At 39.0% G+C, this 19,222-nt stretch overlaps 1 protein-coding gene across 1 annotated transcript in view; it reads right to left on the minus strand.

Annotated features, from left to right (window-relative positions):
* lars1.L (leucyl-tRNA synthetase 1 L homeolog) overlaps positions 1 to 19,222 on the minus strand; it is a 31,809-nt gene that overhangs the window by 4,454 nt on the left and 8,133 nt on the right. The window contains 21 exon segments of the mRNA NM_001093924.1: positions 127 to 267; positions 2,343 to 2,483; positions 2,902 to 2,992; positions 4,083 to 4,266; positions 4,483 to 4,546; positions 5,928 to 5,985; positions 6,602 to 6,814; positions 7,901 to 8,039; positions 8,155 to 8,237; positions 8,320 to 8,385; positions 10,439 to 10,524; positions 13,295 to 13,372; positions 13,818 to 13,958; positions 14,203 to 14,256; positions 15,140 to 15,216; positions 15,499 to 15,586; positions 16,409 to 16,634; positions 17,137 to 17,204; positions 17,364 to 17,427; positions 17,847 to 17,959; positions 18,471 to 18,632. Of these exon segments, the coding sequence (NP_001087393.1) occupies positions 127 to 267; positions 2,343 to 2,483; positions 2,902 to 2,992; positions 4,083 to 4,266; positions 4,483 to 4,546; positions 5,928 to 5,985; positions 6,602 to 6,814; positions 7,901 to 8,039; positions 8,155 to 8,237; positions 8,320 to 8,385; positions 10,439 to 10,524; positions 13,295 to 13,372; positions 13,818 to 13,958; positions 14,203 to 14,256; positions 15,140 to 15,216; positions 15,499 to 15,586; positions 16,409 to 16,634; positions 17,137 to 17,204; positions 17,364 to 17,427; positions 17,847 to 17,959; positions 18,471 to 18,632 (2,337 nt within the window).

Genomic DNA, 19,222 nt, shown 5'->3' on the forward strand with positions numbered 1-19,222 from the left:
AGAAGAGAGAGAGAGAGAGAGAGAGAGAGAGAGAGAGAGAGAGAGAGAGAGAGAGAGAGAGAGAGAGAGAGAGAGAGAGAGAGAGAGAGAGAGAGAGAGAGAGAGAGAAAGGTTCCCTTTTCTTACTTTTCCCTTAGCTGGAGCCATGTAGTTTTTAAGTCTTATTCGGAGATCATGGGCAGTTTCAGTAAGATACTGAGAAGAGCGGATCAGCACTTCATCCACAGGGCCTGCAACTGGCCATGAAGCCTGCATAAGTGAACCGGTCTGTAGAAAGTGAAAGGGAGATCTCATGAGGTCACTCGCATTACCAGCAACATACACTAATCTATCAGCATTAGCAACTACTGGCTAACAGCATTACAATGAAACCTTTCTTTAAAAAATATCGCTTATTGTCCTTTACATTTATCTGCAGTAGTCTGAGTGTGATATAATTTAGGGGCTTAGTCCTCACCTGTACCACTATTCCTATGGTTTGGTGTGTCTTCCCATTCACAAGAAAAGTACCTTATATCGAAGCTGATAAATAGCTGAGATTCACATTCCATAAAGGTTTGCTCTTGATGGAATGGATTATGTATCTAAAAACAATTTGGTGCCAATCCATATATAGAGGGCCCATAATGTTCTTGGGTCTCTCTGTTCATTCTATTCTTATGCAAAGTCCAGTAAAAAAAAAAAAAAAATGTTGTGTAAAATGCTATCGTTTATTTCTAATTCTCCATAAATAGTCTTAAAGGGGTTGTTCGGCTTCAAACAACTAGTTGTTATCCGACAGATCACCAGAAATAACTTTTTCCAATTACTTTCCATTTTCTATGTGTCACCGTTATTCTAATACTGAAGTGTAAAAGAGTCATTTTTTACCTTCTAAAGCAGCTCTGGGAGGTGGGGTCACCGACCCTGTAAATGGTTCTAAATTGATGCATTTAGTAGATACATTTCTTATCTTTGTCCCTGCTGAGCAGAATCTCTGGCTTTCATTACAGGCAGCTGTTAGAATTGATACAATAGTTGGTAATACTCCAGAGATGCTGCTGAGAAATGTATCAACTAAATGTTGCAAAATTGTAACAGTTTAGTCTGCGCCTGAATTACTGAGCTGCCAGACTGAAACACCAGAGACATGAACATTCAACTTTAAACTTAGATTGTGGAAAAACAGTAAAAATAAATAATGGAAAGTAATTTAAAAAAAGTCTTTATTTCTGGGGAACAATCTGAAACAACTGAACTGAAAAAAGTGTTTGGAAGTAACAGGTGTCGGGCAATTTGTTACACTTCCAGCTCAGATGTCACGTGCCGACGCTTAGCCCCTAAGTAAAGTCAAGGACCCATTTTCAGCGAGGTTCATTTACTGAAAATAATTGATTTACACCTCAAAGCAAATTAAATATTCACATTCTGATGCAGAAAGGAAAGAGTAGTGAGGAGCGAATCTGTCCCGTTTTGCTTCGCTGAACAATGAGTGAAACCATGAAAAAAATTGTAAAACTGTGAAATTTCGTGTATACGCATTAAAGTCAATGGTTGTTTTTACGAGTGCCAAAAAGGACTTGAAAATTTTTCTAGGACTTGAAAATTTTTGTAACACCAAATGGATTAAAGTCAATGGCCGTTTTTTCTTATGGCAACTTTTTTGTCCTAATGCAGCAAAATCAATGGGCGTTTTTTCTTATGGCAACTTTTTTGTCCTAATGCATCAAAGTCAATTGGTGTTTTTTTTTATGGCGACTTTTTCCTCCAAATGCATTAAAGTCAATGGGCGTTTTTTTTATGGCAACATTTTTTCCCAAATGTATGTGTCAATGGGCGTTTTTTTTCTTATGGCAATTTTTTTCCCCAAATGCATTAAAGTCAATGGGCATTTTTTCTTATGGGCATTTTCCTCTGTGAATTTTCGCACATGGCGCAATTCTGAATTTCACCGCAATAAATTCGCTCATCACTAGGAAAGAGTAAGTCCTATAGTTAGTGGTCTTATTTGCAGACTTTGGAGGAAGTTCTTGCACATAAAATGTCATGAACATGTGAGAAGTGCCACAATCACCTTTACTATGGAGCGGCATTGGCAAAGGCAACTGTGAACCAGTCATTGTTTTACTGTACAAATATATACATTTGTTGTTACTTGTAAGTAAATAATGTTGGCATAAAAGTCAGAATTATTAGCCTGTGCTGAATCATGGAGCTGCCTGTGTTAATCTGCATGTGCCCAGAGCTGCCTCCTCATTGGTTGTAACAAATATATCTTGTGTGTGCAGGAATGGGTGCATTAAATTTGTTTTGTTCTTTGAATATACGTTTGGAACTCATTGGCGCACAGTTGAGATGCTCACCTTCCCCAACAAAGACCATATATGCTCACACAAGTGAGGACATATTGGCGCCAGAAGCAGCGTCTGTGTTTCTATGAACTTAAACACCAGGTCTCTGTGCATGCCTTCAATGGCCAGCTCCCGGTACTTATCCTTTGCAGCCTGCGAGCATGAAAGGAACAACAAAATATTAAAATTTTAATTCAGGTGAAGAAGATTTTTTTGTATCAAATTTTATGGGGCAGCACAAATATGTCAGGCAAAAATTGGGCAAAATTTTCATCTACGCAATAACCCATAGCAAATAGTAATTAGCTTTGTTCAAAACCGCCTACTGTTAGAGTGACAAAAAAAGACAATATGAAACAGTAATAGGTGATTAAGCACATTGCATTTCAATGACTGTAAAATTATACAAATAAAAAAAGTCAGATGCCATTGGCCAGTTAAAAATCCCCTAATCTGCTAATTCCCCATGTAACTCAAAAAGAAATGTATTTTTGAAGAGTTTAATAACCACTATGCTGACATTTCTGCAGGGTCATAAACCAGTCAATCCTATACCCACCCATACACTCACCTGAAATTCAAAAAATCCTGTTTTCAGGGCTTCCTTGAACATCATTTTTTCATAATTTTGCTCAGTCTTGACAATTCCTGCACTGATTTCACTAAAAAAAACAAAACAGGAAATGACAGACAGGCTATTTAAGTGATGTCAAGCCTACATTTTCTGCAGAAGTGATGGAGGCAAAAATATTGGAGCCTCTCTCGACCATAACCGATTATTTAAAATCCGTGCCTGAAACTATTTTTTTGATTGTGGTCAGTTTTTTATCCCAAACCCATGAGTGCTGCTAAAGAAGTGCGGCAAAAAGGTGGACTTATTTGACTACTCACCCAAACCCATATTGGTTTGGGTGAGATATACAAAATCAATCATTTAACCCTTGTTATTGCTCCTGGGCAAACTCAGTGCCTCTCAATACATATGGGGGCTATATGGTAATCTCCACTGGGGCAGGGTACTAAAGTGAATGATGAAGGGTGGGATACCTTATCTGTCTCATTTGTGCAAGCATCTCAGACAGATTATCTCCTGCAGCTGATTACCTACCAGGCATATCTAGATCAGTGTCAAGCATCTAATGCAAGATAAGAAGTGGACTGTGCTACATCACATCCAGGCCTAGACTGGCAATCTGTGGGTTCTGGCAAATGCCAGAGAGGCTGCTATAAGGTGCCATAGAAAGTCAGTATTTAGTGGGCTGGTGAGGGCTGTTTGGGCCTCTGTGTACCTGAAATGCCAGGGCCTATTTTAATTCTCAGCCCAGCCCTGATCACAGCTAAATGTATTAATCCTTCATGGTTCTCTTAAAGAAAGTAATCAAAATGTTTTATAATTTAACAGTAAGGCTTGGACATAAGACTACTTTCATTGGTGGATGAGGCAGACTATAATGGAAGTTTAATTTCAGGCATTGGGTTTAATAATCCCCGACGTTTGCAGTTCTAGCTCGTTCCTCCCACGCCACCAAGGCTCTGAGCGACATAAAGCAGCAGGTTGCAAAGGCAATTAAGTGATCAAACCAGTCAGTTTGCTGTATGAACAAAAACAAACAATATTAAAGGCATTGTTCAGTTTCTTTTTCAACCAGGCACTAGTAGGCAGTGCTGCACCAACTTATTATTTTTGACAGGCCATTCCCAGAAGCCAGACTAATATTTTCTGTATATGTATGAGCTGTTGACGGCAACTACCTTGCAAAAACACGATCATTAAAGGTGTGGAATGTTCCGCTTCTCAGGCTGTCACAGTTTGCAAGCATTTCTTTAACCCACTCCACCCAAGTGTACAGCCTCAAAATCCCTGCATCAGCCATGGCTTCCACAAAGTTGGCATCTTCCACGGTGTCACCAGCATCAGCTAAAGCCAGACGCATACCTAGAGCCACAAGAAGTATATATTATTCTCTGTCTCAGTCTTAGTTCTGGTTTGTACTAGGTCGTACACATCAGGATAGACAATGTCATAGGAACCAGAAAAACATTTAGCTTTTCTCCCATGCACTAAGGTAATTCATTTTAAATATAAAAATAAAAATATGCTAGCAATAGAATCCATGCATGTATCATTGTGGACAAGATTTTTTTATCTTACCATCAGCTGAAAACTTTTCAACTGCCTCGCTTAAAGTAAGGAAGTTTCCTGTAGACTTCGACATCTGTGAGAAACAAATTTTAGGCAATTTTAGGCCTATGTCAATTATTTTCACTAATAGCTGGCATCAAATGGGACGTTTCACCTTTAGGGCAAGGGCAAACAAATCTACTGGGGAGATTAGTCGCCCAGCGACAAATCACTTCTTCGGGCGACTAATCTCCCCAAACTGCCTCCCCTCTAGCTAGAATCGAAAATCGCAGGCGGAATGGCGATTCGTTTTCCGAAGCCCCCCGAAATTGCCGCACGAGGAAACTTTGGGCGACTTCGGAAAGGGTGTTCATGAGGAGACTTTGGGCGACTTCGGAAAATGAATTCGCTCTGAGTGCCATCCCGCCTGCGATTTACATTTTAGCTGGCGGAAAAGCAGGGGAGGCAGTTCGGGGAGATTAGAGCTTAGTCGCCCTGATGAAGAGGAAATTTGTCGCTAGGCGACTAATCTTCCCGAATCTGCCTGTGTGTCCTGACCCTAAAGGTGGCCATAGACACACAGATAAAATCGTACAAAACTAATTTTCGTACGATATTCAGTGCGAGTATGGAGGGAAAAGAGCCGACCGATATCGGCAGAAGACTTGGATATCAGTCGGGTCGATTTATTAACATTTATATGGGAACTATCATGAAAATGATAATTTAATGTACGATTCACTGAAACAAGAAACTTTCTAAATATAATCAATTGAACATTATTTGCCATTTTTCGTAATAAACAAGTTACTCTTTACGGTCTCCCACTCATCATTTCATCTCTCCATTTTCTCTTCACACAGGAGTCAGATTTTGATTGACAATTAGGTCTAATATATCAGGGGTGCTCCCTTTGCCTAGAAAATGTTTTCAAGAGTAATTTAATTACTTTAGAAATGGTACAGAAGTTTTAATTAAATGTTTCATATCGAGGTGAGATGAAGCTTGAATTAAATGTTCATTTTCACAATAGTTTCCCTTTAAGGTAAATTACTACTTTAATCTATTTTTAAAAGGACATTCACGCAGGGAACGCAATACTTAATTAGTTTAATTAGTTTTCAGTTTACGGATTCAGGGTTCCTTAGCCACCATAGACAACGTTTCTGTGTATTCCCACAAAACCATAGCTTTCGGGCACTCTACACATAGATTAAGTGCTTAACAAGCCTGATAAACTTAATTTATATATTTTGCACGCCATTCATTTGGCAGAGGAATAGTATGGCACTATGTTCCAAATGCTTGGAAAAGTACTATCCTGGGTGTGTCTATTCTGTTTAGTGCATGCATGCATATCTGTGTATAATTCATGTGAATATCGGAAAGGAGTATTAAGGATATAGCACAGATTCATATGACAAATATAGAGTACAATTATGCAAAAAAGTATAAACAGAGATATAGTAAAATACCTTTTCAGAATTTAGTAGCAGGTGCCCATTTGCTCTAACTGCAACCGGCCATTTCCCACTTACATAAAGAAAAGAAGAAAAATAAATAACATTTAATCTACAAAGGCCTAAATAAGTTATGGGACATTGACAAAATAGAGTTTTGATAAAGAAATGAAAGGAGAACTAAACCCCAAAATGAATATGGTTAAAAATGTAATATTATACATACTGAGCTTATTTCACCAGCCTAAAGTTTCAGCTTGTTAATAGCAGCAATGATCTAGGACTTCAAACTTGTCACAGGGGGTCACCATCTTGTAAAGTGTCTGCGTTTCTGAGCCGACATGTACTAATTATCTGTATTAAGTATTAATCAGCCTTATATTGTGACATTTCTATTCTATGTGTACTGCATATTGTGAGTTTGTCTCTAGGCTCAGTAAGTGACAGCAGCACAGAGCATGTGCAGTGATTCCACAAAAAAAGAGTGAGGAGCTACTGGGGCATCTTTGGGGGGGGTACAGATCTTCCCTACTAAAGGGCTGTGGTTGCCTTGGGCTGGTACAGCAGCTCAAAACATAATGTACAATATTTCTACCTACTTCTTAGTTAGGCTTTAGTTCTCTTTTAAACAATTAAAAGACTCAAATCGTTAACAATACAAAAACCTTGTTCACCAGCACAGTACCCACCTGTCTTCAGGCCACATAGCCACATGGTTGTAGAGGAAATAGGACAGATGATTTGGAACAAGGTCTTTGCCAGATACCCGCAAGTCCACGGGGTACCAGAACTCAAACTCTTGCTTCAGCTTATTCAGCTTCTCCTTCTGGATGGTAGTCTTTGGGAAGGGGGCTTTCTTAAAGAAGATGTAATCCCACACCTCTTTAGTCATTTGCTCTGGCCTGAGTATAAAACAACAAACAAATGCATCAATTAGGCTGAGACACAGACAAGAAAACTGTATATGCAGATGTTTTTATATACTTGCATATTTAAAGGAATACTGCCAATTAGTAGAGTATGGCATATTACGACATGCCTCTTGCTATATCTCCTATCTGATCGTAGAACTGCTGCTTTCTTAGAAAGAAAGAGGACTGGTCTGATGTTCTTCTGGTAAGGAAAAGCATTAGAAACTTCAGATAACTTGTAACTTGTGTCGTCACATCATTTCTAACCAGAAGAACATTAGAGAAGCCATTTTTCTCCAACTTCCTCAACTATGGCATGGTTGGAAACTGATTGTAGAACAAAAGCTGGCTCTCGCAAACCCAATGTAAGATGCGAAGTCTGGTGCTCAGTGGTAGAGGTTCGGCCACCTCACAATTGAATCAATAAAGAAGAAATCCACGGCACACAGGCTGCTGCAAGCAAGGAACCCCTTGCACGTTTAATGCGGAAGTGAGCATGGTTGGAAACTGACCAGCTGGTGGCAATGTTGTAATAAAACTAAATCATTAACAGTATCCTTTAATATCTAGGAATTGAAAAAAATTAAATTGCAAAAGTATTTAGCATAGCACTTATTCACTTATTTTAAAGGTGTACCTGTCCTTTAAGGCCACAATGATAAATCATCTACAGGTATGGGACCGGTTATTCAGAATGCTCGGGACCTGGTGTTTCCCAGATAAGAGGTCTTTCTGTAATTTGGATTTCCATTTGTTAAAACTACTATAAAATTATTTAAACATTAAATAAATCCAATAGGCTGGTTTTGCTTCCAATAAGGATCAATTATATCTTCATTGGGATCAAGTACAAGGTACTGTTTTATTATTACAGAGAGAAAAAAATTGAATTATTTGGATAAAATGGAGTCTATGGGAGACGACCCTTCCATAATTTGGAGCTTTCTGGATAATGGATTTCCAGATAACAGATCCCAAACCTGTACAATAAACCCATGCAATTTTTGGCTTCTGCTTCCGAATCTTCAGCATTTATGATTTTAAAATACAGACTATAGTGTTCAGGACAAAAGCTACCTTATACCAAGCGGCGATTCCCCTTGACCACTAAGATCCTTCCCCTGCAGTAGATGGCAGACAGTGTAGTAGGCCATGTATATTGTTGAATCAGAAAGGGACTCAATCAGCCACTGCTCATCCCAAGGTAAGCGAGAACCTGAGTTAAAAAAACAAAACATACAAATTCAAGAAAAATAGAAGGCTTGCAGTTTACTCTAAGTACCCCAAAAGTATATGTACATGTAGGTTAGGTTCTATAATTTGCCACAGACCTAAGCCATATGTCCTTGAGCAAGCATGTTCCTGCAGCCAGCCAAGAGTTGCTTCAAAGTTTCTCCTGGTCTCGTCACAGAATCTTTGGAAAAACAAGAGTTCATTCATTGTCCACATTACTGACAGAAAAGACCAATGCACTGACCTATCGCTTGTGGACTTACGTTTCCAGGTTCTTCAAGCATTCTGTAGTTTGCTCCTTCCACTTTGCTTCACCGTAGTCCAAGTACCTGTCAATGGCATTTGATGTTAACCCAATGAAAAGTTAGAAACGATAAACGTTGAATTATAGGCGAGTGAGGCCAATCTTATGATTAATTTAGAAGAAATTCAATATCTGCCCAGTCATAGCAGTAGTAGAAAATGAGAAGATAAAAACAGAAGGTATATATGTCACTGGGTAGCAGGCATTTAGAACAGGGATTCTGGTAAAGATTACATTCAATTTGACAGCTGCATTTTGGGTACCAGCTTTAATGGGGAAGTAGTCACTTATCACACTACTTCCCAAATATATATGTCACAGAGCTCTCTCAAAATGGCACAGGTGCTTATAGATTTGTTACAACAGCTTTCTATAGGCTCCAATAAAACAGCAATACAGATAAAACCAAATGCAATAAGTCCCATTAGACAAATGGCAAGACCTTTGTTTTAATCAGCCAAAAGCTATACAGCATGTCTCTGACCGAAAGGGGAATATTTGTAGTATTGAAAAATGACTATTTTTGGGGAAACAAGTAAAGCTGTTGTCGCAGGATATATGCATTAGTTCCCTAATTTATTAGTTCTCTTCAGTCAATATCCCAGGGGAAGAATGCTTAGAATTAGTTATTGGCAATCTGTGAGAGAGGTAGAATTGCTTTAAAATAAAGCGCTCTGGGTTTCCAGGGCAATTTCCGCTGAAACTTGGCAAGACAGTACAAGTAAATTACAAGAAAATGACTTTGCTAATGAACAGACTTTTCACAGGCAATTTCAATCACTTGCTAATTTCAGTGAGTACAATAAGCAGAACATTGAACAGCTTGAGTTGTGGGCAGGAGTAAAAAAAAAAATTGACAAAAGAAATATATCTCAATATGATACAAAGGGAAAAATGCTTAAGTCATTACGGTATGCTAAATCAAGGTGCTGATTTTACAGGGGGAGGCAGAAGCAGCATAATACGATGGAACATTTTGCCTAATATCCAAACAAGAGAATATTCCTTCTATGTTCTTCTTTAGTTTTAGTTAGACAAAAGCTGGAAAACACTTAAATCTTAAAGTGATACTGACTTTTGATGTGCCATTCCAAGGACCCAGTGATCTGGGTATGGCTCTATGATTCTAAAATACAGCTCCAGATCTTCACTGAACAGCGGCAGTCAGACTGCTTCCCATTATACAGTGCTGTTCTCAAATAGAAATTAGGGCCCTCTAGTGAAGAGAGCGGAGCTGTGCTTTCTGTGCTTGCGATGCAGCCCCCCATTTTACCTGTTTCCGGCACTGGTACACTCCATCATACAGTGGGTTGGCGACAAGATTAAAAAAAAAAAAAGATGACCCAGGTCCAATGCCAGATTGTAAAACTTTGTTCCTGGGTGCCCTATAATTCTATATTTTTCCGAATATCCAGTTCTCAACCGGTTGTATGGATTGCCGCCTGCCCGGACTCCGATTGCCGCCTCCCCCGACTCCGACTGCCCCCGACTCCGACCGACGCCTGCCCCCGACTCCGACCGACGCCTGCCCCCGACTCCGACCGACGCCTGCCCCCGACTCCGACCGACGCCTGCCCCCGACTCCGACCGACGCCTGCCCCCGACTCCGACCGACGCCTGCCCACGACTCCGATTGACGCCTGCCCCCGACTGACGCCTGCCCCCGACTCCGATTGCCGCCTCCCCCGACTCCGATTGCCGCCTGCCCCCGATTGCCGCCTGCCCCCGATTGCCGCCTGCCCCCGATTGCCGCCTGCCCCCGACTCCGATTGCCGCCTGCCCCCGACTCCGATTGCCGCCTGCCCCCGACTCCGATCTATACCCACAAAGTCTGGGTTGCAGTGCAGGGCCTTGTTAAGCTATAAAAACACCTTCCCTTCATGCAAAACAGTAACCTAGCTATCAATGTGCTGACTAGATTTTCTTTCTTGATCTGCTTACTAGAGAAGCCCAAGCAGCTGAGAAGCTAAGGTCTGTACTGTGCATGGCTACTTATTTCAATTAGGAAGAATTTTTTGCAAATGAAATTTGCAAAATAAAGTAAAGAAGTAAAAATTTAGATGTTCTAAGATGCTCACCACTGGTCACATAGTGCCACCACACACTCATCAGCAGAACGAGAAATAACTTGCTTTTCGGGTTCCATGTAAATCATAGCTTCGCCCTGAAAGAGAACACAAGAGGCATGGTATCTTGAGCATGCAAAGACATGGAATTGTGAAGATATAAATCAAAGAATTACTAAAGTGTAGCATAAGCTTGCTGTTCAGCTACTGCACTGCATTTCTGAAGGGGTAACAGAGCATTCTATTAGTAGAAAAAAATTTACAAACATATGAAACCCATTTAACGGATAATGCATGAAGCATGCTTTGCACACATGGTGGTACACAATGTTTTTAAATTCAGATTTGTTGTTAAGTATTCAGTAATGGACTTATTTACATATTGTTGTTGTTTTTTTGTTTTTTTAAGTCGATACGATAGCAGCTGCCATTCGTATGTATCATGTTACAGAGAGGATTGATCTCTGCCTTCAGTAAGCTGTGGAATTGCACTTGGTTGTCTAGTTAAGCTGCAGTGTATAGAAATAAAGCATACTTTTTTCTAGGCTTTGTTCCCCTTTAAGGGGTTAAAAAAACGATATCAAAAGCAATTACTGTTTCAGCTGCATAGTTTTTTCTAAAAAACTAAGAAAAATGCAACTGCCTGGAGCAGCCAGACCAAAAAGATATCGGTTTTCCACCAGCACAGAGTAGAAGCAGAGAGAAACAGTGCAACGGAAAGCTCATATTCGCATTTGTATCAAGAGATACAGCTCTGGTGTATCATGAATATTTAAAGAGGAGAAGTTGTTGCCGCAGTCTCAGAACATGGCAATGCACACTCTCCTATACCTGGGCTGATAAAATAATAACGTTGTAGACTGAAATGCTGATCCTACAAAATAAACTTTTTTGCAGTGGCTTTTGAGAAGCCCTGCATGGTATCTGCCTGTCTCTCTTTGCTTGCAATCTAGTGATGATGTTTCTCTATGATTCAGTCACTTGCGGATATAAGGGTATGTACCTATGGGGGTCACACATTTGTCATAAGGTTCTGTGTTCCGCTATATAGCAATGTGTGGGTTATCTGGTGTCATGCTTAGTCTAAACTATGTTTCCGTTGGTAAAAATCCATCAGGAAATATCAAGTCACTTAACCTATGTGTTGCGATGCAGTGGAATGCTTAGAAGCACACTGCATGGCAAACAAATGTTCAAATTTGAGCGAAATTTAAAAAAACATCATCCGTGATGATGATGTATGTATGTATGTATGTATGTATGTATGTATGTATGTATGTATGTACAGTCATATGAAAAGGTTTGGGAACCCCTCTCAGCCTGCATAATAATTTACTCCACTTTCAACAAGTAAATATTTTTAGTGAAGCAGTATTCAGTTGTATGGAATTAAATCAAATGTGAAAAACTGGCTGTGCAAAAATTTGGGTACCCTTGTAATTCTGCTCATTTGAATGCATGTAACTGTTCAATACTGATTACTGGCAACACCAGATTGGTTGGATTAGCTTGTTAAGCCTTGAACTTCATAGGCAGGTGTGTCCAATCATGAGAAAAGGTATTTAAGGTGGCCAATTGCAAGTTGTGGCTTCTGTTTGACTCTCCTCTGAAGAGTGACGGCATGGGATCCTCAAAGTAACTCGCAAAAGTTCTCAGAGGTTTAAACTGTCAGTTTCAACTCTAAGGAATGTAATCAGGAAATGGAAGGCCACAGGTACAGTTGCTGTAAAACCCAGGACTGGCAGGCCAAGAAAAATACAGGAGCGGCATATGCGGAGGAGTGAGAATGGTTACAGACAACCCAAAAATCACCTCCAAAGACCTGCAAGAACATTTTGCTGCAGATGGTGTATATGTACATTGTTCTGCAATTCAGCGAAATTAGCACAAATAACATCTGTATGGCAGGGTGATAAGAAAGATGCCCTTTCTGCACTCACGCCACAGAGTCGCCTGTTGTATGCAAAAACATTTAGACAAGCCACAGTCATTTTGAAACAAAGTGCTTTGGACTGATGAGAAAAAAATTTAGTTATTTGGTCATAACAAAAAGGCTTTGCATGGCAGAAGAAGAACACCGCATTCCAAGAAAAACAGCTGCTACCTAATGTAAAATTTGGTGGAAGTTCCATCATGCTGTGGGGCTGTGTGGTTAGTTCAGGGACTGGGGCCATTGTTGAAGTCGAGGGTCGGATTAATTTAACCCAATATCAACAAATTCTTCAGGATAATGTCCAAGCATCAGTCACAAAGTTGAAGTTAAACAGGGGTTGGATATTCCAACAAGACAATGACCCTAAACACACTTCGAAATCTACAAAGTCATTTATGCAGAGGGAGAAGTACAATATTCTGGAATGGCCGTCACAGTCCCCCGACTAATATCATGGAAAATCTATGGGATGATTTTGAAGCAGGCTGTCCATGCTCGGCAGCCATCAAATTTAATTTAACTGCACAGATGGACAAATGGTCAAAAGTACCGCCATCCAGAATCCAGACACTCATCAAAGGCAATAGGAGGCGTCTAGAGGTTGTTTTGCAAAAAGGAGGCTCAACTAAGTATTGATGTAATGAGGGTGCCCAAATTTATGCACCTAATTTTGTTATGATGCATATTGCATATTTTCTGTTAATCCAATAAACTTTGGCAGTGCTGAAATACTACTGTTTCCATAAGGAATATGTTATATATTAAAAGAAAGTTGCTACTTTGAAAGCTCAGCCAATAATAAACAAAACTCCAAAAGAATTAAGAGGGGTTCCCAAAGTTTTTCATATGACTGTATGTATGTATATGTATGGCATTAAATTATATTTTTGGCTTTTCAATTTGTAACCTTGGTAGTAATGCTGTGTTCAACTTACATTATCGACCATCTTTTTCTGAATGGGTTTTTTCACATCCTGAACTTTTTGGCCTTCGTATCCAGGGACTATCATGACCTGGAGAAAAATGTAAATATATCACAATTTCAATAATTTTATTTATAATTCCCACTTTCATTTCTCAGTGAATTAAAAAAAAAAACCAAATGTTGCGAATTAAAACTTCAATGGATTAAATTTCTGCTCAGCTTAGTCTTTACTATTGGGGAAGAAACAAAGATTGCTAAAACAATGTTTCAATTGTCTCCTGCTCATTTTGGCTCGATTCAAATTTTCAGCTAAATTACAGTATTTCAATTCTTGCTAGGTGGGGAGTGTTTTTTCCTAGCTGGGGACTAGCTGTCTGAAAAGTAGATCTTCCATCAGCATATATTTATATAAAACTATGGTCACCATTAGTGGTGTTGTGTCAGATGTCAGCTCTGTCATGTCGAGATTTTAAAATCAGCCATTAGCGAAGAACTAAAAAATGACTGTGCCAGTCAGTAACGAAAATACTTACACCTTCATAGAAGCCTTTAAGGTAGACTTTCTCCTTTGCCTCTGTTAGCTTTTCCCTATCATTCTGGCTCTGAATTTTTAGTTCATCACAGACCGCTGGAGCAGAGAGGTTACCATAGCCTGGTATGTCAATGATTGGCACCTGGAAATAGGTAAAGTTAAAAATCAAACAGTTTTAGGAAATTCATTTGGCCACTTAGTTAAGACTTCTTCATTGGTACATGTACTTTCTTTACCATGTGGGTATTTCACAGCACACAAGCTGCAGCTCACAACTTTCAGATTAAGTAATAAAATTAAGAGTAAGTAAAAGCCTCAGCCTCAAAATTTGATATACAAAAATGCAGTTTTATTGCCTTTGCTCTCAGTACAGTCAATTTACTTACAGGTTCAAAAGGCAGCACCATCTCATCTTTTATCCCATACTTCTGTCTGAGTGCCTAGAATAGAAAAGCAAAATTCTTCCAGGTATTCCACAGTTCAGACTGCCTGTTTATTCCTAATACAAGAAAACTATTCCACGGTAACCATTTAAATGTGTGAACAAACAATATATTATTTATCTTGAAGATTAGATAGACTGATGTTGGGTTTTTAAATCGGTACTTGAAATGATCAAACAATAGTGGCATATTAATTAGGGATGCACCGCATCCAGGATTCGGTTCAGGATTCGGCCTTTTTAAGCAGGATTCAGATTCAGCCGAATCCTTCTGCCTGGCCGAACCAAATCCGAATCCTATTTTGCATATTTAAATTAGGGGCGGGGAGGGAAATCACGTGACTTTTTGTCACAAAACAAGGAAGTAAAAAACGTTTTGCCCTGCCCACACCTAATTTGCATATGCAAATTAGGGTTCGGATCCGGTTCGGTATTCGGCCGAATCTTTCTCAAAGTATTCGGGGGTTCGGCCGAATCCAAAAAAGTGGATTCGGTGCATCCCTAATATTAATAGTATAAAATAGTAAATATATCTGTTTTAAAGCACAGTTAACATACTTTTTTTAACAGACAAAAATATGAGGGCATGACATTTTTCTTTGAATCACTGTATTCATATAATTCCTACTGTTGGCTGAAATATTTCTTGACTTGGCAGAGAGCCCCTAAAGGCCATACAAACGATTTTCTCTGAGAATGTCTCAGCTATAGCAGCTCATATTTACAACCATTAATACAACTCCACATAGAATCAACCCCATAATTCCAAGCCTCAATCTCATAAAAGCACATTGAGTTAATACTGCTAGGTGGATGTGACACAGTGGAGCACAGCAAAGAAAGTCTGGCGAGTTTGTAGTGTTTCAGTTATTGATACTCACTTGTTTTTTCTTCAGGTCTCTCAGGGCTGCTATATCATCTGGTGCATCAGATGGGACGCTGGTCACCACACCAGTGCCTATGGGCACAAAGGGTACATACAATTAAGGCAGAAGGCACAAGCAGCTTTTTTAGTATTACAAAGCAAGGAATCAATCAATACGTTTAATGCATGGATGCATCTCATAGGGAGGCACATCTATTGCATCCACCTTTCAGCTACATGCACCATACATTAACTAGCATTTATTTCTTGCTTACAAGCAGGTTTTTGTTGTCCTTTGGTGCATGCACAACATTAGCAGAAGCCCTAGTTTGGCAGGTGTTTTTCAAGGATTGTAAAGCAGAAGTGCGAACTTACCTTTATCTTCCTTAATAGTTAACATCGGAAGAGCATATATCACTTTATAAGAGGTGAGTGGGGCAGACAAAGCAGCACCAAGAAGGTCCTAAAATGTAAGGGGAAAGCAAGTTACGATTTTATTTTTATATTGAATCAATGTGATTAGTTACTGTTGAAGAAAAAGGTCAAAAACATAACATCAAAGTATTTCTAATATGCTTAAACATTAGGTCAGGTACTTAAAGGGATACTGTCATGGGAAAAACGTTTTTTTTTCAAAATGAATCAGTTAATAGTGCTGCTCCAGCAGAATTCTGCACTGAATCCATTTCTCAAAAGAGCAAACAGATTTTTTTATATTCAATTTTGAAATCTGACATGGGGCTAGACATATTGTCAATTTCCCAGCTGCCCCAAGTCATGTGACTTGTGCTCTGATAAACTTCAATTACTCTTTACTGCTGTACTGCAAGTTGGAGTGATATCAACCCCCTCCCTTTCCCCCCCCCCAGCAGCCAAACAAAAGAACAATGGGAAGGTAACCAGATAACAGCTCCCTAACACAAGATAACAGCTGCCTGGTAGATCTAAGAACAACACTCAATAGTAAAAACCCATGTCCCACTGAGACACATTCAGTTACATTGAGAAGGAAAAACAGCAGCCTGCCAGAAAGCATTTCTCTCCTAAAGTGCAGGCACAAGTCACATGACCAGGGGCAGCTGGGAATCTGACAAAATGTCTAGCCCCATGTAAAAATGACAGGATCCCTTTAAAGGACTTGAGGGTCAGAGCCATAGATTCGTAGATCTATGGCAGGTAAGAAGTTAATGTCAGCATAGCTTCAATATATTTTATAATAAAGTTGATGAAGCTGCTTTTGAACAGTGAATTATTTACTTGATGAATGCTCTATAAAAGTGTGTACCTCTCCCATGAGCTCCTTGACAACAGGAACAACTCCATTGTCTTTGGTGAAGCCTTGGTATGACATATTCCTGGCTGCCCTTTGAGTGCAAATGAATATATCACCATTGGTTGTTTCAAAAGCAATATAGGGCATATCAGGTCTCAGCCAGCAGTTAGTCTGTCCAAACATGGTCTCCGGGCGTAGGGTAGCTGCCACCAGGAAAACATTCCTGCCCTTAAGGCCACTGAAAAAAATGGAAAGATATATGCAGAGATGACTGAAAAGTTTCAAAGATAACTTGTAAATTTTAGATAAGATGACAATGTGAGATCTTTGAACATACTGTACAATTCTTTCTGGCATCTGGGAGCCAAATAAATTAATGGTTAAATTAATAAAACAAGCAAAAAGTTATTTTAGAACATGACTGATACTGCTGTGGCTATCCAAGATTGCAAGTAAAAGACTTTGGTGTAATTGTAGAACTATCAAGTTACACAGCTACATAACAGCTTGAATTAATTTATACAAATACGTTGAAGCTAGGTTGAGGGAGGGGCATTATATACATCTATTTGCCACTTGCCTTATCTATATATTTCTAACCCATTAATTATAATTCAACGCTCTGACATTGTCTCAAGAATCAAAAAAAATCGTTATCCTCCATCTAAATGACAAAAAAAAAATTATTCTCTGTGAAAAAAAATCTATGTCTCCATTAGGAATATATTATGAGTTTTTACCTTAATTTTGTTGGGAGGGGCTCAAGAACTTTCATTTTGATTAATGTGTATTCCTGGGGTCCAACGCCCTAATTAAAAAAAAAAAAAAAAAGTTATTTTAAAAATATGTACTTGCATTAACATACAGTAAGCTGTGGCAATTTATTTTGTCAGCTCACAAAAAGTGTATAAATAAACCAGTTTAGTTACAAAACCCAGAATAAATATGAATGAATGCAAAAGCCAACCTCTCCAGTTTGTCTGTCATGGTCCATGCAGGGCTGCCCATCTCTTGGGGAATAGATAGTGTACCTTTAAATAAAATATAAAAAAAAGAATTGTAAGCTTTTTCAGTATTGTGAATAGAAAGGCTGATTGCTTTAAGTGTCTATTGGGTCACGTATTTTTTTTTCTCTCTCTGCTCATCTGTGATTCACTTCATTCTCAGATTCACATTTTTAATATGTGCTTTTCATAGTGTCACCCCACTTGCATTTGCTTCCATTTCTCTGTTGGTACTTCCCCCTTTTTCTTTGCTATTCTCTTTTTTTTTTGCACCTTATATCCTACCTTCCAGAACAATTACAAGGCATCCCTACAGTAAATCAAAAACCCTTTCAACACATGTGCTATTACGCACTGAAGTCTTCTAGCAAGGTTTCCAGAACCAGACAGGCTCACAACATGTCTATAGGTAACTTGCAGTTGAATAGAACATGAACAGAAAATACCTTTTACCAAACTTGATTTTATTCCTTTCTTTCAGCTTTACAAACTGCCACTTAACAAAAGAGTCATAAAAAGGGTTTACATCTGTGGTGATAAAGGAGCGGCGCCAGTCCACCTATTTGGAAAATCACAAATAAGTAAAGAACATTTTAAATAACATTTAATGTACATAGGTTGGGCCAGTTCACAGAGCCAAGAACATAACATGGATGTGCAGAAATTTGCCATTTTGCTAAAAACGCTAAAATACCTTTAAGCTATTCGTGTTCTGTAGCCTAATTCATCTACACTGGTGTTCAACACAAAAAAAGCAGGCTGCTCCATAGCCAGCAAAAGGTTTTAAAAGGCAGCTAACTAGGTATATATGGTAAAGATAATGTACTTAACTTTGTTTAATGTGACATAGGCTAAAGTAAAAATACTGTTGCTATAAAGGCTTAGGTACTGTACAAGTTTCTATTACATTTAACTGATTCAATAAAATTGAGAGAATAAATATAAATCTTTATTTATTAGAGTTAATAAACCTCAATATTATCCCTTGGTGTTGAAAAGGAATTAAAGATATTTATTTTTTTCTATTCCCCATGGACATTCTGTGTATCAGGCGAACCGTTTTAAATTACCTTTAACCCCATACTCTTGAGATCTTCAACAGCGAGAGGAGGGAAATAATCAAGCCAGTGTTCTGCTTCAGAAAATTTTACTATGTGTTCATCAGAAAGACCAAGAGACTTCATAATTCCCCACTGGTATTTTGCAGAACCAGATTTTGCAGCTGCCTTACTCTGTCAGATAAAATAACAAGCATAGAATATTTAGCATTACAAATGATGTGCCCAATTTACACTGCCAACATGCTTAGGTTTAAGCTGGCCATAGATGTTGAGATTTTTAAAAGATCTGATCCTCATCGTGAGACCACGAGTTTCTCGGAACGATCCTATGATCGTACGAATTGACCATAAACTAAAAAGACCAATTTGCCAGGAAAACAAAGGGGAGCTGCCTGCTTGGCCCTGCAAACATAGATACATTGCACTGGGACCAACAAAGATTTTTTGACCTGGCCGATCAATTTCCTAACAGATGTCGGCCGTAAGATGTACGATCGTTCGAATCGCACTAACTGCACGATAATTTCGAAGGATTGGTCGGACTTCCCTAAAATCGGTCGTTCGGCAAGAAGAATCGTTGCATCTATGGGGAGTTTTAGACTAAAGCCTGACCATGCAAAAGCAGAAGATTTTTTTGCAATGGACAGTCATCATTTGGGAAACTTCCCAGAACCATCCAATAAGATTTCTGAGAACTCAGGATGTCTTACCTAAGTGATCCCCAACCAGTATCTCGTGAGCAACATTTTGCTCCCCATTTG

Source organism: Xenopus laevis, chromosome 3L, assembly GCF_017654675.1.
Source record: "Xenopus laevis strain J_2021 chromosome 3L, Xenopus_laevis_v10.1, whole genome shotgun sequence".
NCBI lineage: Eukaryota > Metazoa > Chordata > Amphibia > Anura > Pipidae > Xenopus > Xenopus laevis.